The sequence below is a fragment of the Phoca vitulina genome, unplaced genomic scaffold (genome assembly GCF_004348235.1).
Source record: "Phoca vitulina isolate PV1807 unplaced genomic scaffold, GSC_HSeal_1.0 scaffold19, whole genome shotgun sequence".
In the NCBI taxonomy this organism is placed as follows: domain Eukaryota; kingdom Metazoa; phylum Chordata; class Mammalia; order Carnivora; family Phocidae; genus Phoca; species Phoca vitulina.
In genome coordinates, this window is record NW_022589722.1 from 3,855,592 (window position 1) to 3,877,926 (window position 22,335).

The 22,335-nt window shown below is 34.9% G+C and overlaps 1 protein-coding gene across 8 annotated transcripts in view; it reads left to right on the forward strand.

The window, feature by feature from the left end:
* Positions 1 to 22,335, forward strand: part of TMTC3 (transmembrane O-mannosyltransferase targeting cadherins 3) — a 91,569-nt gene that overhangs the window by 359 nt on the left and 68,875 nt on the right. For all 8 annotated transcript variants that reach the window (XR_004300899.1, XR_004300898.1, XR_004300900.1 and 5 more), the window contains exons 2-6: positions 12,164 to 12,365; positions 15,966 to 16,184; positions 17,964 to 18,063; positions 20,890 to 21,005; positions 21,454 to 21,626. Coding sequence is in view for 4 of the 8 variants with exons in the window: in XM_032416144.1 (XP_032272035.1) it covers positions 12,177 to 12,365; positions 15,966 to 16,184; positions 17,964 to 18,063; positions 20,890 to 21,005; positions 21,454 to 21,626 (797 nt within the window). In the remaining 4 variants the exon portion in view is untranslated. The remainder of the gene's footprint in view (positions 1 to 12,163; positions 12,366 to 15,965; positions 16,185 to 17,963; positions 18,064 to 20,889; positions 21,006 to 21,453; positions 21,627 to 22,335) is intronic.

The following is a 22,335-nucleotide window of genomic DNA, read 5'->3' on the forward strand; positions in this document are numbered from 1 at the left end:
CCCTCTGTAAGAAGAAAAAGAAAGTTTTAGTTTTCTTTGCGCTCTGAATTTACTCCGTACGGTGGAGTGGGGGCCGCACGGCCAAGATCATGGTTTCGGGGTGAGTGAAGAATTGAGAAGAGGACATATTCCCTGCCCGCCTTACCTGTAGCACCATAGCCTTCGCGGATTGGAGGACTTGAAGATTGAAGAGCTGGTATAGAGTGAAGGCTCTAGAAAGGAGTGTTTAGAATTTGCCCAGACTGATGCTGGGGTGGAGAGAGAAGGGGCCTCAGTACTCGCCAGCCTGGATGCTGTCACTTTCTTGGTTACCGAAGATGCCCTCATATGAAAGCGTTTCTCAGGTGTTTACAGTTCTTTCGGTCGAGTTTTGTTCATCCCGCTGTGCTCAGCCATTCTGGAATATGATACACTACTAGATAACTTTCTTAAGCTGTAGACTTGAAATCTAAACGACATTTTCGACTGTTGGAGCAGTGCCTTCTATTTTTTTTTTTTTAAGGACTTTTTCTTATCTATAATTGATACTAAGTTTTCCTTCTGAAAATATACAGATTTCTTTCTAAACCACGTATTTGGGTAAAACAAATAATAGCTCAGAAAATAAAAAGATATTGATTTAGTGGGATACATTTTAAAAACATTCATCAGATTTGTAGGAATGATAATTTTGTTGTATCCTTTACTGAGATTATATGCCACATACTGTTCATTATTTTTTTTAACCATGCTGACATTACATCCCCAGAACTTATTTGTCTTGTAACTCTGTTTCTACCTTTTTGACCGGTATGTTCTTTGTTTCCATGAGTTTGTTTTGTTTGGGGTTTTTTTTTAGATTCTGCATGTGAGATCCATACAGTATTTGTATTTTTCTTTCTGATACTTAGCATAATGCTCTCAAGATCCATCCATGTTGTCCCAAATGGCAAGATTTCATTCTTTTCATGGTTGAATAATCCATTGTATATACCACATTTTCTTTATTCATCTGTCAGTGGCCACTTATTTCCATGTCTTGGCTACTGTAAACAGTTATGCAGTGGATATGGGGGTGCCGATATCTCATGCACATAGTGATTTTGTTTCCTTTGGATATATATCCAGAAATAGAATTGCTGGATAATATGGTAGTTCTGTTTTTAAGTTGAGTAATCTCCGTAACTGTGTTCTGTAATGGCTACACTAGTTTACATTCCCACCAGCAGTGCACAAGGGTTCCCTTTTCTCCCCGTCCTCGATAACCCTTATTATCTCTTGTCTTTTTGATGACAGCAAACTGACAGGTGTGTGGTGATATCTCATGGTTCTGATTTGCATTTCCCTGGTGATTAGTGATGTTGAGCACCTTTTCATATATCTGTTGGCCATTTGTATGTCTTTGGAAGAAGTTCCTCAAATTATTTGCTTTTTTGCTGTTGAGTTGTAGGTGTTCCTTACATATTTTGGATATTAACCCCTTATCAGATATATGATTTGCAGGTATTTTCTTCCATCCCATAGATTCTTTTCATTTTGATGATAGTTTCCTTTGTTGTGCAGAAGCTTTTTAGTTTAACATAGTCCCACTTGTTTATTTTTGCTTTTTGCCTTTGTTTTTGGTTCCGAATCCAGAAAATCATTGTCAGGGTCAATGTCAAGGAGCATGTGGCTCTCCAGTTTTCCCAGCACCATTTATTAGGGAGACTCTCCTTTCTTCATTGTATATTCTTGGTACTTGGGCTGTTTTGTTCCATTAACCTGTGTGTTTTATGCAAATATCAAACTCTTATGATTACTATAACTTTGTCACTCTCTTAGTTCATATTCATAACAGTCCAGTGAGGTAGGTGCCTGTATCGTCCTCATTTTTCCAACCAAGTTGTAAAACTGAGGCTTGGAGAGGTTAACAACTGTGCTAAAACTTAAATGGTGTGATTGAAAATGGATTTTTCTGGCTGGAGGACGTTCTCTTTAATTCCATACTGCCTCCTCAGGCATGCTGAGAACCAATATCTGTGAAATGCTTGTTCTTCAGTCTTGCTGTCTATAGTAAATATCATATTCTAATGATATAACTTTGTTTACTTAGGAATTTGAATTACATATTTTTCATGTTCAGTTTTTAATTCATAATTTAGCAAGGGAAGGAAGAGATGAGATCTAATTTCTCTTGTCACATGAGTCATATGCTTAAAATTGCATGTTTGTTTTCATCGTTAGAATCTGTTTTTACTGCAGCACCTTGTTTTTCTTGTTTTTCATTCATAACTATTCTGTATATTCATTTTCTAGTTTTGTTTTGTCTGTATTGGTCTTTACTACCCTTACTTCCCCTCGCCCTCTTGTTCACATTTATATTCCCAGCAACTCAAGGTACCTGGTCTAATGATAAATTTTATTTTCATTTTTCAGAAGTGAAAATAGATTCAGAGAAGCTAAGTTATTTCCTAATAATTAATGAATCTAAGATTGTAACCCAGATCTCAGTTATAGTCCTGACTAAATGTAAAATCTTGTTTAAATTTCATTCTTTTACTCATTCTAACACTATTTTTGAGCTTGTGCACTGTGCTAGTGTTGGTTCCTAACCTCCTTGGGAGCTTCCCAGGTCTAATCTGAAACTGGCTTCTGAATATGGAGGGCAGAGAGACCAAAGAAAGGGGAAGGCCTTTCCAGCTTTGTAGGTGGCAGTTTCGCTAAGCAAAGGGGACTTGCCTAGGAGGCTTGTCTTGGGCGGCTGGAAGAATAATGGATCCCTGCACCCACCCACCAAATCTTAAAAGTTTATATAGAGAGAGGTCTTAATTGGGTTCAGTTAAGTGTATTGTGCAGGTGTTCTCAATACCATATCTTTATCTCAAGGCTATGTGCCTTGGGGAGCAGGAAAAGCAAACAGAACCACATTCCAAGGGGAGGGGATAAGGAGATTCACTCAGATCACCTGGGTCCAGTTTTAGCTCAACCCAGTCTTTTCTGTGACCTTCCCCAACAGCTAGATGTGGGGGATCTGATAGGAAACAAGTTTGCCATGGTCTAGGTCCTAATGCATTTTGGTAAGTTTGTACCTAACTATGAATCAAGAAATTTAACACAAGTTCTAGTTCAATCACTCACTATATAATTTTGAGGAAAATTGCTAAAACTCACTGTTACTTTTCATCAGATTTTCTGCATCAGTCAATTTACACCGAGATAAGAGATTTATGTGATAATTTTATAAGTGGCCTTATTAAAGGAACACTTGCCTGGACCTGCCTTCTTTCTTCTCCCTGGTTTTATGAGCAGTTTTATCTGACCAAAATCATTTCATAAGAGAGCCTTCCCTTTTATAATTGCTACCTTATTCCTTGTATCAGGCAGCTTATTTTATTTAGATGTTACTTCCATTCCCTTTTTTGCTGCCTTATAGAGAAAATGAATGGTAACTTATTTTTCCAGCATCTATAATAAAGCATGGCCATGAGAAATTTAGTATCCCTGTGTATAATAAATGTTTTGTTTTGTTTGTTCTCCTGGAGAGGATCAGTGTGCAGCAAGTAGACACTTGTCTTTTGACATGAGACTGGAAAGATTAGGAGGAATCAATGTGAATGCAGACTTCACAAACTTTATGTGCTTTAAAAAAGTCATGAAATACAGATTATTCTTATTGAAGAAGATAAAATCATGAAATTATTTTATGGAGAGAACTTTACTTTCCAGGCTAAATAGTCCTAGATTCATATAAAATTTTCCTATAGGTTTATTTTTTCCACAATTGTACTGTTGAATTTTTAGGAAAAGGGGTTCATGGTACAATTTTGCTGAGGGAAGTATATTAAGTTTTGTATTTCTCTATGGTAGCTCATAAGTGGTCTTCCATTGCAGTTGGGTTGTTTGCGCCTATGTAGTGACATCCCATTGTTGTAAGTAAACATGAATCAATCGCATTCAGACTATGTGCCTATGTTGAATATGTTTATGTGGCTAGAAGTACTGGAATTTGCCTTAGTCTGTTCATATTGCTCTAACAGAATACCCTATATTAGGTGGTTTATAAACAACAGGAATTTATTTCTCACAGTTCTGGAGGCTAGGAAGTACCAAGATCAAGGCATGAGCATTTTCAGTGTCTCATAAGGGCCCACTTCCTGGTTCATGGATAGTGTCTTTTTACTGTTTCCTCACATGGCAGAAGGGCCAAAAGATCTTTCTCAGGCCCTTTTATAAGGGCACTAATCTCATTTGTGAAGTCCCCATCCTCATGAAGTCCCCATCATTTAGGGGTACACAAACATCCACTCTGTACCATTCCCACAGCTAACATTTAATACTGATGTGGTACATTGTTATAGTAATGGCCCCCAGTGAATCATGCCTCCCTCTAACTATTCCTTTATGTAACCCTCTCCATTTCCCTTAACCTCTACCCTTGCAAGTACTTCTTTTGGGCAGAACCTAAAATGACTCCACAGCTGAGCTCATGACATGCATGAGAACTACTAGCTCTCATTCCCTTTCTCTCATAATATGCTCCCTTGGAGATTCTTCAAAAATTCTATGATCTTGACCCTTTATAGCCTCTCCTTCAGTGACTGGGTTTACCTTGCTTGATGGGGGGATATATATATATATATATATATATATATATGTTGAGTTTCGTAAGTTCTTTATAGGTTTTGGATACTAACCCTTTATTGGTTATGTCATTTGTAGATATCTTCTCCCTTTCCATAGGCTGCCTTTTATTTTGTTGATTGTTTCTTTGGCTGTGCAGAAGGTTTTTATCTTGATGAAGTCCCAATAGTTCATTTTTGCTTTTGTTCCCCTTGCCTCTGGAGATGTGTGTAGTACGTTGCTACAGCCGAGGTCAAAGAGGTTGCTGCCTGTGTTCTCTAGGATTTTGATGGCTTCCTGTCTCACATTTAGGTCTTTCATCCATTTTGAATTTATTTTTGCGTTTGGGTAAGAAAGTGGTCCAGTTTCATTTTTCTGCATGTTGCTGTCCAGTCTTCCCAACACCAATTGTTGAAGACACAGTCTGTTTTCCATTGGATATTCTTTCCTGCTTTGTTGAAGATTAGTTGACCATGGAGTTATGGGCCCATTTCTGGGCTCTCTATTCTGTTCCATTGATCTTTGTGTCTTTTTTTGTGCCAGTACCATACTGTCTTGATGATTGCAGCTCTGTAATATATACTGAAATCTGGAATGGTTCCAGCTTTGCTTTTCTTTTTCAGGATTGCTTTGGCTATTTGGGGTCTTTTGTGGTTCCATACAAATTTTAGGATTGTTCTAGCTCAGTGAAAAAGCTGGTGGTATTTTGATAGGGATTTCATTAAATGTACAGATTGCTTTGGGTAGTATAGACATTTTAACAGTGTTTTTCCAATCCATGAGCATGGGATACTTTTCCATTTCTTTGTGTCCTCTTCAGTTTCTTTCATCAGTGTCCTATAGTTTTCAGAGTACAGATCTTTTACCTCTCTGGTTAGGTTTATTCTTAGGTATCTTATGGGTTTTGGTGCAATTGCAAATGTGATAGATTCCTTCATTTCTCTTTCTGCTGCTTCATCATTGGTGTATAGAAATACAACAGATTTCTGAATGTTGACTTTATATCTTGTGACTTTGTGTTTTTGTTCTAGCAATCTTTTGGTGGAGTCTTTCGGGTTTTCTGTGTGGAGTATCATGTCTGAGAATAGTGAGAGTTTGACTTCTTCCTTGCCAATTTGGATGCCTTTTATTTCTTTTTGTTGTCTGATTGTGGAGGCTAGAACTTCCAGTACAATGTTGAATAACAGTGGTAAGAGTGGACACCCTTGTCTTGTTCCTAACCTTAGAGGAAAACTCCCAGTTTTTCCCCATTGGGGATGATATTAGCTGTGGGTCTTTCATGTATGGCCTTTATGATGTGAGGTATGTTCACTCTACTCCTACTCTGTTGAGGGTTTTTATCAAGAATGGATGTTCTATTTTTGTCAGATGCTTTTTCTGCATCTATTGAGAGGATCATAATGGTTCTTATCCTTTCTTTTATTAATGTGGTGTATCACCTCGATTGATTTGTGAATGTTGAACCAGCCCTGCAGCCCAGGAATAAATCTCACTCAATCGTGGTGAATAATTCTTTTAATGTACTGTTGAGTTCAGTTGGCTAGTATCTTGTTGAGAATTTTTGCATCCATGTTCATCAGGGATATTGGCCTGTAATTCTCCTTTTTAGTGGAGCCCCCCTACACTTTAGATTTCCAGCTTTAATCAAACAGGATAACTATAAGCACATAAGGGACCCCAGGCACAACCAGCAAAATAAATATATATGTATATTTATATATATGTGTGTGTGTATATTTGCAACACATACTTGTGCATATGTATCAAATAAAGATATTTATATCAAGGAATGGACTTAAAAAATCATGGGGCTGGTAAATTCAAAATCTGTAGATGTAGAGTAGGCTGGGAAAGTAGAAACTCTCCAGCAGGATCTGATGCTGCAGTCTCAAGGTAGAAATTCTTCTTAGGGAAACTTCAGTTTTGCTCTGAAGGCAATTCAGCTGATTAGATGAGGTCCATCCACATTATGGGATATAATCTTTACTTAAAGTCATTGGATTGTAAATGTTAACAACACCTACAAAATAACCTTTATAACGACACCTTGGTTAGTATTTGGGGCGCCTGGGTGGCTCAGTCATTAAGCGGCTGCCTTCGGCTCAGGTCATAATCCCAGGGTCCTGGGATTGAGTCCCGCATCGGGCTCCCTGCTCAGTGGGAAGCGTGCTTCTCTCTCTCCCACTCCCCCTGCTTGTGTTCCTGCTCTTGCTATCTCTCTCTCTCTGTCAAATAAATAAATAAAATATTTAAAAAAAAAAAGAAAACTATTGCCTAGGCAAGTTGACACATAAAACTAACCATAACAGGGATGCCTGGGTGGCTCAGTTGGTTAAGCGTCTGCCTTCGGCTCAGGTCATGCCCGAGCCCCGTGTCTGGCTGCCTGCTCAGTGGGGAGCCTGCTTCTCCCTCTCCCTCTGCTTGCCACTCCCCCTGCTTGCATTCTCTCTCTCTCTGTCAAATAAATAATAAATAAAATCTTACAAAAAAAAAAAAAACTAACCATAACAGTAGTCTTCATGAATAGTAAGCATTTTATGCCATTTACTTGATGAATAGCACTTCATTGGTAAACCCACGTGATGCTTCTCAAACCCCTCACCCATACCAAGTTTATAGAATTTTAAGAGATAACCCAAGGGAGCTTAATGAAACAAAGGGAGTGAGCTCGTTCTGTGGCATGCTTGTGAGCTCAGTTGTGGAGTCATCTGAGGTTCTGCCCCCAAAGCCACCTGTGGGAGTAGAGGATGGAAGTAGGGGTGCTGGTTTTAAATAGATCTCAGCAAATAAAAGCTGGATATTACCAGTTTCCAAGGAGAGACTAAGGATCTTTCTTCTAATGAAGGAAGATGAAATAGAGATAAAGGGAACTTGAGGTGATGATTCCCAGTAATGTGGGGTTTTGAACCCAAAGAACACGTATGAGAGTCTCATTTGGTAATGTTCAAGTAAGTATTTTTGTTTTCCTTTCTTTCACCATTTTGCTCTAATGCTGTACTGTTCAAAAACTATGTTTAGCCAGAATGTAAGGTACTCTCGTATCTAAAGAAAGAGAAGAGTAGAACCCCATTCCATGACAAGAGGCTTCTTATTTGAAGTGAGCCAGAGCTTGGAGCAGAGGACAATCCCCAAAGTTAAATCAAGTTGAAAGTTTTGATTATTATGTTGGAATTGAGCATTTCAGTTACTGCATGAAACTGCATTGCAACTTAACGTGACTGCGTAACTCTTCATTAACTACCTATTTAGAAATCCTGGGAACGGTCCAGGTTTCTTAAAGTAGCATTTTATAACCTTATGTTTTTTAAGCCTTTAAATTCAACCTAAAAAAAAATCTTATTTTATAAATTTACCGTTTTAATTCTGTAACAGCTCAAATTGAAAGGACTAAATGCCTTAGCTACATTTAAAAGTTGGTCAGGGCACCTGGGTGGCACAGTCAGTTAGGCATCCAAGTCTTGGTTTCCACTCAGGTTGTGATCTCAGGGTCGTGGGATAGAGACTGACATGGAGTCTGCTTGGGATTCTCTCTCCTTCCCTCTACCCCTCCTCCCCGGCCCCCCCTCCGCATGTGCATACATGCTCTCTTTCTCTAAAATAAATAAGTCTTAAAAAAAAAAAAAAAAAACTTGTTTAAATTCCCTTAATTTAAAATTATATTTATAGGGTCTCCTGAGTGGCTCAGTCAGTTAAGCATCTGCCTTCAGCTCAGGTCATGATCCTGGAGTCCCGGGATCAAACCCCACATTGGGCTCCCTGCTCAGTGGGGAGTCTGCTTCTCCCTTTCCCCCTGCTCCCCCTCCCTGCCCCCGCTCATGCTTTTTTTCTCTCTCAAATAAATGAATAGAATCTTTTAAAAATTTGTATTTATAATTTGAATGTATTGATTTTTATTGAAGGACTGCAGATACCTGACTTAAAAAGCAAAACTTTCTCAATACTTAAAACAATTTGTAGGGGCACCTGGGTGGCTCAGTCGTTGGGCGTCTGCCTTCGGCTCAGGTCATGATCCCAGGGTCCTGGGATCGAGCCCCGTGTCGGGCTCCCTGCTCGGCGGGTAGCCTGCTTCTCCCTCTCCCGCTCCCCCTGCTTGTGTTCCCTCTCTCACTGTCTCTGTCTCTGTCAAATAAATAAAATCTTAAAAAAAAAAAAACAAAAAACCAATTTGTATAAACCTAGTAAATTAAGCTTAAAACTATTAGCAACTCCCAAGTCCTTACAAAATTCCAATAATGTTTGTAAACTTGGCTAAATTTTTATACTTTTCAACTAAAAAGCCTAAATCCACAAATTGCATGGTTTGTAATTTAATATTATATATATTATACATATTGTATCATACAAAATTGTATTTTATAGTTTTAAAGCTGATATACCAAGAGTCTACAGTGTGTGTCAGATTCTCTTAAACATTATTAGTACTCTAATAATCATATATATGTTGTTCCCAAATACAGCTTTGAGGTAGTAAAACCATAGGTTTAATTTACTCCTTTTTCTTCTATTAATTTTAATTTTTCCTATGGTGAGAACATATAAGCAAACAGTTTGACAAACAGCAGTTTGGGGTAAAAATCCCAAATGTCCCCAGATCAGGGTTCTGAGATTATGGGAGAGAGATTTGTGACCCATACACAAGACTTGATTTTCACCTACCTGGTGGTGGATGTCCTGAGTTGTTTTGTTTTTCTAAATTACCATCACACACACACACACACACACACAATGGGAGAGTAAAATGGTTCTTACACATTAGGTGCTCTATTTATAGCTTCTTGGGAGTATTGCTGAAGAACCTTCTGACCTGTTCTAGTGTAGACTGGCTAGTGGACCTGCTTGCATGGTTCTCATTCTGGGTATTTCTTTTGTTGCTGTCTTGCACTGGATCCCGTGTTTCCTGATTTCCCTCTCTTTCTGTTTCTTAATATACTCTCTCATTTATTGGAATAAGTCTTCTGTTAGTTTCCTGAGGAGACATCAAGGGTAAAGTTTTTGAGACCTTGAATATCTTAAGATATTTTTTATTCTACTTTCCTAGTTGGGAAATTTGTGTTTATTAATATCAAATTTTAGGTTGGAAATTATTATCCCTCAGAAATTTGAAGCATTACTCCTTTTTTTTCAGAATTTTCCTCCCCTGCCCCCCCCCCCCCCCCCCGCCCCCCAGCTTCCAGTGTTAGTGGAAAAAAAAAAAAAAAAGATTTGTTTGAATCCTAATCTTTGCTATGAAACCTGCTTTCTTCCTTTGTGGAAGCTTTTAGAGGCCTCTTTTTTGTTTGTTTCCAGGGTTGTAAAATTTTACAAGATTGTGTGCCCAGTTGGTAGAAGATAACTGGAGGATCTCAAAATATGTAGACAGACTTTTAGTTAACCCTCATTTTCAGTTTGCTGCCTGTTTTCACTTGTGTCCCCTATATCAGACACCCTGTGTTTCACCTATTTCAGAGAGGAAGTCTCTAGTCTTCTGCCCAGCTACAGGAGAAAAGGTTACTTGCCTGTACCCAATGACAGAGGAGTCTAAATTTTAACAAATACATCTGTTCCTTTTTCTTGAGATTCTTGTCACCAGTTTTGAGATTGATGCTGGCAGGGATGCAAAAAACTTTTTAGCTTTCCCCCTTAAGCTTAAGATTTACTTTCCTGAGCTCTGTTGCGTCACCACTGAACTTTTGTTTTTCCAGCTTCCAAAATCCAATGGTCTTTATCCTTGTGAATTTATACTTTTTTTTTCTTTTTAATACCTTGTCATTTTAGTGTGTGATTCAGGAGTGAGGCAAATGCCTGCTCAGTATCTCCAGTCTTTAAACAACTGCTATTAACTTTTTCTGGGATAAGGCACAAGTTCGTACTCTTTAGAGATGATAAATCACTGCTGGGTTCAAGATAAACTCTTAGATCATTTTTTTTTTTTTTTTTACTTGAAAACTATCCTTCAAAAGGTACAGCTAATATCCTTTTGTGATTTGTAGGATTGGATTTTGCATTTCTTTAAGTAATATATTCTAAGGTTTTCCTATCTATACTTTAATACTTTCTTACAGGCTTTTGTGTGTCTATATCCTTATATAGATCTTACATCTGATTTTAAATCTCTCTGCCCTTCCTACTGTCTTCTTCCTCTCTGATCTAGCAGGAACTCCTATAGATATATATCACATCTTAGATCTTCTGGCTCTGTGAGTAATGTATTAGTTTCTTCTTGCTGCTGTAGCAAATTACCACAAATAAAGTGACTTAACACAAATTTATTATTTTATAATTACGGAGGTGCAAAATAGGTTTCCCTAGACTAAAATTGAGAGTCAGTAGGGCTGTGGTCACTTTAGATGCTCTAATGAAGAATGTGTTTCTTTGCTTTTTCCGGCTTCTGGAGGCCACCATCATTCCTTGCCTTGTGGCCCCAGCCTGCCATCACATCACTCTAATCTCTGCTTTCCTGACTCTCCTGCCTCCCTCTTTAACTTTTAAGGTCTCTTGTCATTGAATTGGCCCACCCAGATAATCGAAGATATAACCTCCTCATCTCGAAACCCTCAATTTAATCACACCTTGTAATGTCTCTTTTGCCATGTAAAGTAACATTATCACAGATTCAGGGATTTGGATATGGATAGTTATGGTGGGCCATAATTCTGCCTTCCACAGAGAATGATACTAATGATACTACTCAAGCTAGAAAAGTCTATCATTGGCTTGTTTTTCAAGAGTACCCTCCAACCTTATTTTTATTATAAGGCTAATTCTCAGTATCATACAGTTAATACAGTTCCTTCTCTAAACCATTTTCTTACTAAATCCTTTCTAAAGCAATGATTTAATTATGAATTGTCATGTCTGAAGCCTGTTCTCTAGATTAAAATCATTTGTTGTAATGAGAAAAACACTATGATTTAGATCTGGGTTTTAAACTCCTATTGCTAAGCAGATAACATAAATCAGTGTGAAAAATAGTGAGACTATAGTTAAATGGCTAATATACAGCTAGCTTAGGCTTAGAATGCCTTTAGACACATTTGAGATATTTTTAAAAGGCTTTAACCAAATTAAACAAGGCTGCAGGCTAACAGTTTGGATGCCTAATTTAGGTAATAGTTGGTTTTCGGGTATATAAAGTACTAAAATACAAGCTTTAGCTACATTTCAGAAAATCCATGTTCAGTGTCTTTTCAAGTATTTTTTTTCCTCACAAAAATTTATTTACTGCTTCTGGAGTACACCATACTAGGTTTTTAAAGTTTTCATACATCTATATATATATATGTATATATATTCCCTGAATAACCTGTGACAATTGATAGGGAGTTCACTATCTAGTTAGCTAGAGAGGTAAGTCCAGAGATTAAATGGTGTGATAAAGGATTCTAATAGAAATATGAAATACATGAAGGAGCAATTAATTTTAAGTTAGGAATTTGGAGAGGTGGTCAGCTAATGCTTTTTAGAGGTGGATGACATTTGAGCTGAGCTTTGAAGTCTCCTGGAGAATTAGCATTCACTATTTTACTTATCCTTCTATGAAAATTTTACTTACTTGAAAAAACAGTGATGCTTATTTCATCTTACCTTCATGATTTTTTCCCCCCAGATTTGTGGACAGGATGGCTGATATTAACCTCAAAGAAATAGCCTTAATAGTAGGTGTAGTTACCGCCTGCTATTGGAACAGCCTCTTTTGTGGTTTTGTTTTTGATGATGTTTCAGCAATACTGGATAATAAAGACCTACATCCATCTACACCTTTAAAAACTTTATTTCAGAATGACTTCTGGGGAACCCCTATGTCTGAGGTAAGTAGTTATTTGTTGCTTATGTGTATCTTAGATTTTAAAATATTCTAATAGTTTATTACTCCTAATTTCTTTACCACCATTGTCATCATAGCACTTATGAATTTGTTTCCCTAAAATGTATATGTTAGATAGGAAGTAGAAGATGTGATTATCTTCTTTAAAGCAGTACATAATTCTTGGCTGTGTATTTTAATCTTTTTAAAAACAATATATGTGTGTGAAAACCAAATGTGTTAGGATATCAAGAAGTGTAAACAAATCTATTTCTTGCTAACTTTTTTTTTTCATGATTCAATCAAAAGAAATGACCACTTATGATATATTTAACCATCTAAAAATATGTGACTTCAATATAAATAGATTAGACTTTAAGGGTAAAAGTATTGAGTTTTTTCCTGCAGAAAATTTTAAATTTGTGTCATATTTTTTACCTAGTAGTCATTTTAATTTTATATTGAGAACCCAAAAGTTCATTTTTTATGAGGATGTTTTTATTTTGTCAGTAAATTTATTTTGAAGGTCACTATTAAACTGTTTGGGATTAAACTCTTTTGTCATTTTGGGATCCCATAGATTGGATCCTACCATTCTATTATATAATAGCTGTACGAAATTAGTGAGAATATAGCTTTTAGATGGCAAGATCTATAAGAGATCTGATCCATAAAAGAAGAATATCTTGAGGATAAATAAATGAATTAATCTATAGTACGTGGCGCACAGTTGAACCGTAACATATAACACTCTTTTATAGTTTGTCAGTTGTCATTTGTGGTCCCTTTCCGCATTCTTTAAATATGGAAGCTTCTCAAGAGTGGGGATGAAGTCTGTCATTCCTCTAGTCACAAGCACATAAGAAGTATTTTTTCTTGTTAAATAAGCAGACTTTATTTTCTTGTAACCTTCCTGTTCTCACCCTATTCTAGCCTTTAAAAGAAATGAATATTTGACAATGAGAAAAAATATTATATAATGAGATCATTATTTTCTAGGCCATTTATTTCCTTCTACCCCTACATTTTATCCCTAGAGGCCCTTAGAAATATGTGTCCATTTCCCCAACTTAAGCTAGTATCTGTTGTGATTTTAATCATGACATTGAGATTTTAACTGAAAGGTTAGCTGGCCAGATTAAGGATCTCATGAAAGTTACCATACCGTGGTGTCAGTGCAATGTTTTGTGACTTCCTCAGCTTTACAGATTGAAAATATGATTTTGTTCAGAGCTCCTATAAGTGGACACACTAAGAAAAGTACTCATAAACTCAGAAAAAAATGAATGAACAAATTTGAATAACAATATATGGTGGAGATTGTTGCTTCCTCCTTTTTTCTGATGGGCGGATTCTCTTCCTGTAGGGAAATGTGCCACTAAGGAAAAATTATTCTGAGTAGTATTAAGGTATTACAAGTTTTCGTGACCAGCCTGAAATTAGCACATTCAGAGATCAGATGGTTGATGTCATCAAGTAATGATAGCCTGGAAGCCTATCTGTGAGTGCCCAAACCTTCATAAGGATTTTTGTGTCAGTGTAGATCTTAAAGACACATTTTGGGCTTTGGACATATTCCTGAGCTGTATGAATACTGACATAGTAGGGGTCTTTGGACTCCTCTGGCACTCTTAGTGTTTAGATTATCTCTTTAGTAAGCCCATTCTTTAGCTATGTTATACTCTGTTTTTGAATGGTTCAGTGGATTATAAATCTAGCTACATATTAGAATCTGCTTGGCACTTAAAAAAATATTACTAAGGCTCTACTCAAATCTGTTACAGTTATCTCAGAATGGGATGTAGGCATCAGTATTTTTGTCTTGTTCCTTTTGTGTTTGCTTTTTTATTGTTCTTGTGGAATTTTGGGGGCAGGGAGGAGTAGAGAATTAGGTTTTTTCTGTTTATCCAAGTGATTCCCTGGCACAGCCATGGTTGAGCTGTAATGAGCCATCTCTTCTGCCATTTGGCCTATGAAGTATCTTTGTTAAGGTAACTTTTGCAAATATCCCATTTCACTTTGTTTCGCCATTGCTATATGGAGATTCACATTAATAGGGAACTATTAGCCTATTCATTATATTCATGCTTATGTTTCTATTGCCAACTAATACTATGAATAATTGTTTTTTCTTTAAAATATCTGAATTTAATAATGATCTATATTGTTTTGTTTGTAATAGAACTAGCTGTTTTACTACATTTTCACAGAAGAATCTGTTATCTACTACACTGATGATTATCACAGTGGAGTCTTTAGATTACTAATGCATTGTGTGAATAATCAGTTATGTTAATAATTAATCTATTTTTTAATTAATTGGCCATTACCTGTGACTGTACATCTAATAGACCTAACAAAACAATTATGTATATTACAGTTAAAAATAACCTATTCCCTGCACTTTCAGACTTCATCCTTTTGACTGGCAAATATGTCCCAGTGGAACTACAGTAACATTTCAGGCACTCAAAAGGTTTCCATGCCTTTTTTTGCTTTTGGATACACATCATGTCAGCTCAGTATAATGCCTTAAAAATAATTTTGTATGCCTGAGCTAAATCAAATGATGTACAAAAATTAAGCAGCAAAGAACATTCTAGGTAGACATCACTCATGGCATGTGTAGTCATGTGTAGTCAATACAGAGATATTAAAATGTTCCTGTTTTCAAATTGAGAAATGTTTGTTCCTTGTGGTTCCTAATGTTCCCTAGTGGGGATAAACAGGCTTAAGTCGACACCTGTAATACCAGAGTTATAGCAAAATATGGTAAGAGGTATGAGAGTGAAGAAGCTGACTGTGAATGCCCTTACATAAAATTTTAAAAAGTAATAGGATAATATTTTATGTGTTTTTGTCCTGTGCATTTTATTCTTAAATCTGGTTTGATTTTTGTCTTATGGTAAAAATATTTCTGGTTAAATGAAACTTCTAGCTTGTAAAGAAATTCAGCAGCTTCACATAAAATTTGATTTATTGCCAGTAAAGACTACCATAACAAAGGTATCTATTCTGTTATTCTAAGAAAGTTTTTGTTTTTGTATTATTCTCTGTGTAGTATTTGGGGGTTTTTTGGTTTAATATATTCAGGTTTACATATTATGAAGGTGTTTTTCATAAAACAATTAGTACTTTTCTGAGTCTTCACAATTAAAACTGAGCTGGTAAACATTCTGTTCCTATATTTCCTTTTGAGAATCTGGCCAGCAGTTATATAAATGCTTGTATTAGTAATAGATTGGAAAGTAGGCTTTGGAGAGAATCCTGTGTTCTGATTTGATCAATGCCACTATTGTCCTGCTTTATTATTTTTTTAAATCTGTGTATTGAAGAGGAATTAATAGTCCTATGTTCTTCCTCTACTGTTGATGGGATGGGATATTTGCAAAAGGAGGAAATTGCCTTTGTTTTGGGACTAAGGAAATAGGAAAACACATTATAAAACTATCTTTTAGTTTTGTGTTATCCTTGGAGCAGTTCATTACTTTATTGCTATATCTCAGCCAAATGTAGATACTTTGAATAGGAAATGCAAAGATTAATTTATGTGTGCTAAAGGACCATGGAATTTTAATGATGATGATTGTTTTTTTCCTTTTAGGAGAGAAGCCACAAGTCTTACCGTCCCTTAACAGTATTGACATTTCGTTTAAATTATCTGTTTAGTGAACTGAAACCAATGTCATATCATCTCCTAAATATGATTTTTCATGCTGTGGTTAGTGTGATATTTCTTAAAGTTTGCAAACTTTTTCTGGACAACAGGAGTAGTATGATTGCTTCTTTACTTTTTGCAGTGCACCCAATACACACAGAAGCAGTAAGTAAAACTGTAAATCAGTGTTCTTTTCTTCTTTTTTTTTTTTTTAACAAAGCCTACATAGTGACTATAATGGTATATGTTTTTAAGAAAAGAAATTTAACCATGGCCTTAATTAAAATATTTGAAGATTTTTAAACTAGTATACGTCTTAACTTTCTAGTGTACAGAGTCTGACTTCCTACTATATAAAATTTTTAAATTTATTTATTTTTAAGATCTTATTTATTTATTTGAGAGTGCGCACAAGCAGGGGAAGCCGCAGGCAAAGGGAGAGGGAGAAGCAGGCTTCTGAGCAGGGAGCCCCATGCGGGGCTTAATCCGAGGACCCTGGGATCATGACCTGAGCTGAAGGCAGCCACTTAACCAACTGAGCCACCCAGGGGCCCCTAAAATTTTTAAATTTAAAGCAAGTTTTGAAACATAAACATTTATTATTTAAGGACATAAGATAAAATTGCTCAAGATGAGTAATGAAAGGATAAATGAATACAGTTCCTTGCTAATTGTTTTTTTATGAATATAGATTTAAAATATTTGTCAACTTCTTAGTGTGTTTCAAAGGACAGAAAAAAATAAGACAAGTTTAAATAAAAGATGAAAATACACATAAACATATATCAAAATATATGTAAACATAAAAAAACATTCTAACCAGTGAAGATACTCAGTATTTTCATGTTTGTCTGTTGCCACGTTTCAAAATTGTGAGCTGTCTCTGCTGTTGCCAGTATGTCTGTCAGCCCCTACATACCAAGAGGTACTTAAATTATAACTTTATTTTTCTTGATAACCTTGAAACCCCAAAATTGCCTCTCAACAGAGCAAAAAGGACTGTTCAGTTGCTTTGTTACAAGCTTTCAGTTGTAAGCAAAAAAATGTATGTTTGAACTCTTGTTGTGCTTGAATGGGTGTGTGTGTATTGGAAGGGGTTTGTGTGTCTCTCCCACTGTCTTCAACCTTTTTATGTCTAGTTGAACAGACATTTTTCCATGCATTTACAAAAACGATAGGTTGTTTTAAATTTTACAGTGAGTTCAGAATAAAGGAAGAGGTTTGAGGGTTTTATATTTAAATTTTTAGAATTTAAAAAAGGACTTTTATTTATTTGAGAAAGAGACAGCACAAGCAGCCAGAGGGCAGAGGGAGAGGGCTAAGCAGACTCCCTGCTGAGCAGGGAGCCCCATGCAGGGCTTGATCCCAAGACCCTGAGATCATGACCTGAACTGAAGTCAGACACTTAACTGACTGAGCCACCCAGGCACCCCAAAAATGGACTTTTTAAAGTTTATTATCTTGAGTTTACACATTTATTATGAGATAGAACTTACTGAATTTATGAATATTTTTATATTTTAAGAATGCATGTATTTTAAGAAAATATGTAAGGTCTTAGGTTTTTGTTTGTTTGTTTGTTTTTTAAATTAAGAACTATTCTAGATATTGTCCTAATATTATGTAAGATGTTACTGTTGAGGGAAGCTGGGTAAACAGTACACAGGACTTCTCTGTACCTGTTTTTGCAACTTCCTGTGAATCTATAATTATTTCAAAATAATAATCAAAGAACTGTTTTAGAGTCACTGGTAAATTTATTTTTATGGAAGATATACAAATTCACCACATGAGGGCACTCAAAGAATGTCTAAGAAACTGAAATGTGTGCTTGAAAAATTATGGCAGTTTGATTTCTAAAGTGCTATTCTTATTATATGTGGTAGTTAAATTTTCAAGAGGCTCTTCATTAATATGAACTCCCCTCTCCCTTTCCCTTTTTAGGTAACAGGTGTTGTAGGAAGAGCAGAACTTTTGTCCTCTATCTTTTTTCTAGCTGCATTTTTGTCATATACCAAATCAAAAGGACCAGATAATTCCATAGGTGAGTGTCTAACATTTAATTTTTTTCTATATATCTATTATAAAATATATGCCACACTTGGGTTTATCTTTAGCATGTATGGACATACGAACATGATATTGCAACATTGTCAATATTAAAAAAATTTTTGTGTGTAGTTTATATTTTATCATGACTAACAGATTCTGTATGATTTAACTTAAAAAAATTACCCTAGAATATGGGAGTTTTAGAGTCATTCTTAGTTCCATGTACTGTTATCTATAAATGATACAAGTACCAATACTTCAGTTGTCTTTCTATAGTAAAGCTGTGAATTGTATTATTTAGGTAAAGTTGAAAGCTTATTAGAATATAACTTTTATTATGTGTTGATCATAGTTGAGTTATTGTTATTGAGTCCCTACCATGTGGCCCACCCTGGAAAATGCTTTGTACAAATTAGGTCTTTAATCCTGCTAATGCCAGCTCTTAGCAGAAAACAAGCTCCAGGCAATAAAAATGATTTTTTAGAAGTATGGGAACAGTGGGCATGAAAGAGGTTTTATATAATGGTAACCTATATTTGGTTGATCTTAAAATTTAACTCTGAGGTTTTTTCCTACATTCTTGGAGAATTTTCTCACTGTAGACCCAAAGTACTGATGATAAGGAGCCTAATTTTATATTAATGTAAACTAAGGTTCAAGAAATAAGTGATTTAGCCAAATACTTTTAGTGTGTTCTTAGATTTGTAATATGGGTAGGTTTCTGTCTCCATTTCCTAGAATGGTTCCTTATATACAGTAGGTGTTCATTATATTTATTTAGCAAATGACCAAGTGAACAATTAAACAATTAAATTCTAATTAAAAAGATGCTGACCCTGCTTTTGAACCTCTCTCTATCCTCTTAGCTCCCATAATACTTCATATTCTACAATATGTAATTTTACACTTAAGACCATAAACAGTTTTGTTATCATCTTTGTATTCACTGTTTTATCTAATGTATGTTATCCTGTGCAAAGTTTTTCAATTTGTAATTATTTGATCACTTTAAATTCTAGGCTGTTAATGACCCATGCCCTTTTTTTTTAAAGCATGATTCACCTCAGGGCCTTTTTCCTTTCTGTTAGTTTGGGTTTCTGCTCAAATATCATCAGTACACCACTCATCTTTCCCATTCCATTCTGCTTCCTTTCACCTTCTATTTTTCTTCATAACACTTAGGTCATCATTTGGCAAATATATCTTTACTTATTTGACTATTATCTCCCCCACAAAATGTAGCAGATACTTAAAATAACTTAGAATATGTGATTGCTGGAGGTTTGTATCTTTACACATGTAAAATCAGTTTAGAAACCTGTATTTTGTGTTGGAAAGGATTTTAATGATTGAAATTGAATCAATACTTACACATGTATATATTTTCAACTGTTGTTAATGTATTTAGCAGGGGGACTTGTTTTGGACAAAATCACACATGGTAACTTTAACCACAGAGATCTGTTTATAAAATCAAAGTTTATATTCACACAGTAATATAGTCACCAAAAGTTGAAGAACTGAAGTGACTGGTTTCAGTAAAGTTCTTGCCTTTATTAGAGCTATTAGTTGCTGAGATTGAATCCAGCATTGCAGAAGGCAACTGTTTGCTTTCTCTGTCTTGGAATGGAATTACAAACTAGTAAGAAGCTCTGAATTTAATGTCAGAAGAACCAAGTTAAAGTCATGATTTCTTTATTGTGCATGACTATTTTTTTAGACCTCCAAAATTCTTTCCTCATCTTAAAAATGGGTATGATTGTATCAGCCCTCATATCCCATCGGTATAATCTACTACTTTCGTATTGATGGTTTTGATCTAACTAGAATATGAAGGTTTTTTTTTTTTTTTTGAGGGAAAGAATACTATTATACGGAGTATCTCCAATAGTGTTTCAAAGTTTGAGTTGTTTTCCTTTCAGTAATTATAATCTATAGAGTATTCTAAAGTTGAAAACAATTTCAAAAATAAATGAATTTCTGTATTAAGCCAAATGACAAAGGAAAATATATTAGATTCATAAATTGTTTTTTTATTTATACCTGGAATTAAGTCAATTATTTAAGTTATTACTTTGATTAATGTTCTTAATAAATAAACCTAAGGTCACACAATCATACTACAATATATCTTTTAAACTGGAAGAGAATTGGAGATTATATTTTCCAGTAGGAAAACTGAAACTCAGAAAAGTTGCCCAGTCACAAAGCAAGTTAGTAGTAGATCCAGAATTACTCTCACAATTCATTCTTCTTTAATCAAATTACTACTACTACTACTACTACTACTAGTAGATGTTTGCTTAAAGTTGATGAAGTAGGTTTTCTGTTTAAATAGAACTTACGAATATTCTATTGCAAATTTTTTAAAAGAATATTAAACTCTTACTATGAACCTATTTCAGTTTTTATACTCTTTTTTTTAATAGATGCTAGTCTACTTTGCCCAGTAGTTTTCAGTTTCAGGTTTTTAATAAAACATAGATGTCTACATAATAAAGTATTTGTCTTCATTTCAAACTGATAGTTCATCAGTCACAACACTCCAGCCTGTAAGTTTCTCTTCTCCACAAAAAGTTTTAGTACAAGTTATACATCTCGATGTTTTGTTTTGAGTGCATAAAGGAAAAATCACTTACAACATTTAAATATGTTTTAAAATATAAAGTATAGGTTAGTGGGAAATAACATAAATGTGAATAGAATCACAAGTAAACTTTTTTAGTAATGTCTAATAGTTGTCTAACTTAAAATATCTCTTTATGATATTATAAAATTGTTTTGTGTAGTTCTATATTTTTCTGTTCTTAAATTGCAGTATGGACTCCAATTGCCTTGACAGTGGTTTTAGTTGCTGTTGCAACGTTGTGTAAAGAACAAGGAATAACAGTTGTGGGAATTTGCTGTGTGTATGAAGTATTTATTGCACAAGGGGTAAGGAGAAATATGTTTTTTTGTTGCTATCACTTATCATACTTAAATTCTCTTATAATAAATTTGTTTTCTAAATGTGTCATTATGTAAATTGGTGTGTTTACCAAAAATGATACCAAAAAATTTGCAAGAAACCAGCATGTTTTGTCCTACTATCCATTGAAAATTACTTAACATTTTATAACTCGCTCAGTTTTTTAAGGACAACTCTTTGAATTTCAATAATGGAATCGTTAGGCAATTTGGAAATGTATACAGTAATATTGTACAATATAATTCAGTATTGGATAAGATTATTGGGCTCAGTTTTATTCATTATCAGTTCCACAAATTGCTCCATATTGATTTTATAATTATAGTCAATTTATATCTAATCTTACATTTTGAAAATACTGCTTAGAAAACATTATAGTATATTGTTATTTAAAACTTTTTTTTCCTTTTGCAGTATACTTTGCCATTATTATGGACTACTGTTGGACAGTTTTTCCGTGGAAAGAGTAGTATTCCATTTTCTATGCTGCAGACACTAATAAAACTCATTGTTTTGATGTTCAGTACACTATTACTTGTTGTGATTAGAGTCCAGGTTATTCAGTCCCAACTTCCAGTATTCACCAGGTATGAAAGTCTGGTTCTTTTCTTTTTTTTAATTCTTTCTTTCTTTAACTCTTGATGTTCAGTGATTATAAGTGTTTCAGAAAGTCTTTGATTTACGTTGAGGTTTTTTAACAGCTTTATTGAGGTATAGTATTTTTTTAAAAATCTGCATATATTTATAATGTACAAATTAGTAGCTTTTGACCTATGTGTACACTCATGAAAGCACCAGAATGAAAATAATGATTTTAACTTAATGATGCAATGATTTTAACTTGATTGGTTAAGTGATAAGTCTTTTATATTCTTAGTGATTTTTATCTACTTGTTCTAATAATTATTGAGAGGAGGACGTTAAAATCTCTGATTGTAATTACAGATTTGTCTATTTCTCCTTATAGTTTTATCAATTTTTGCTTCATGTGAGTTCAAGCTCTATTATTAAGTGCATAACATTTAGGATTGTGATTAAATGAGTTTCTTTATCCCTGATAATACTTTATTCCTGGTCTTTACTCAGAAATTCACTTTATCTCCTTTTTCTTAGTGTTAACATTGTTTTTCTTTTTCCATCCTTTAACTTTTTATCTATCAATATATTTATATTTAAAGTTGACTTCTTGTAGACTGCATAAAGTTGGGTCTTCCTTTTTTGTTTGGTCAGATTTTTTTTTTTTTAAGGTTTTATTTATTTACTTGACAGAGAGAGAGCACAAGTAGGCAGAGCGGC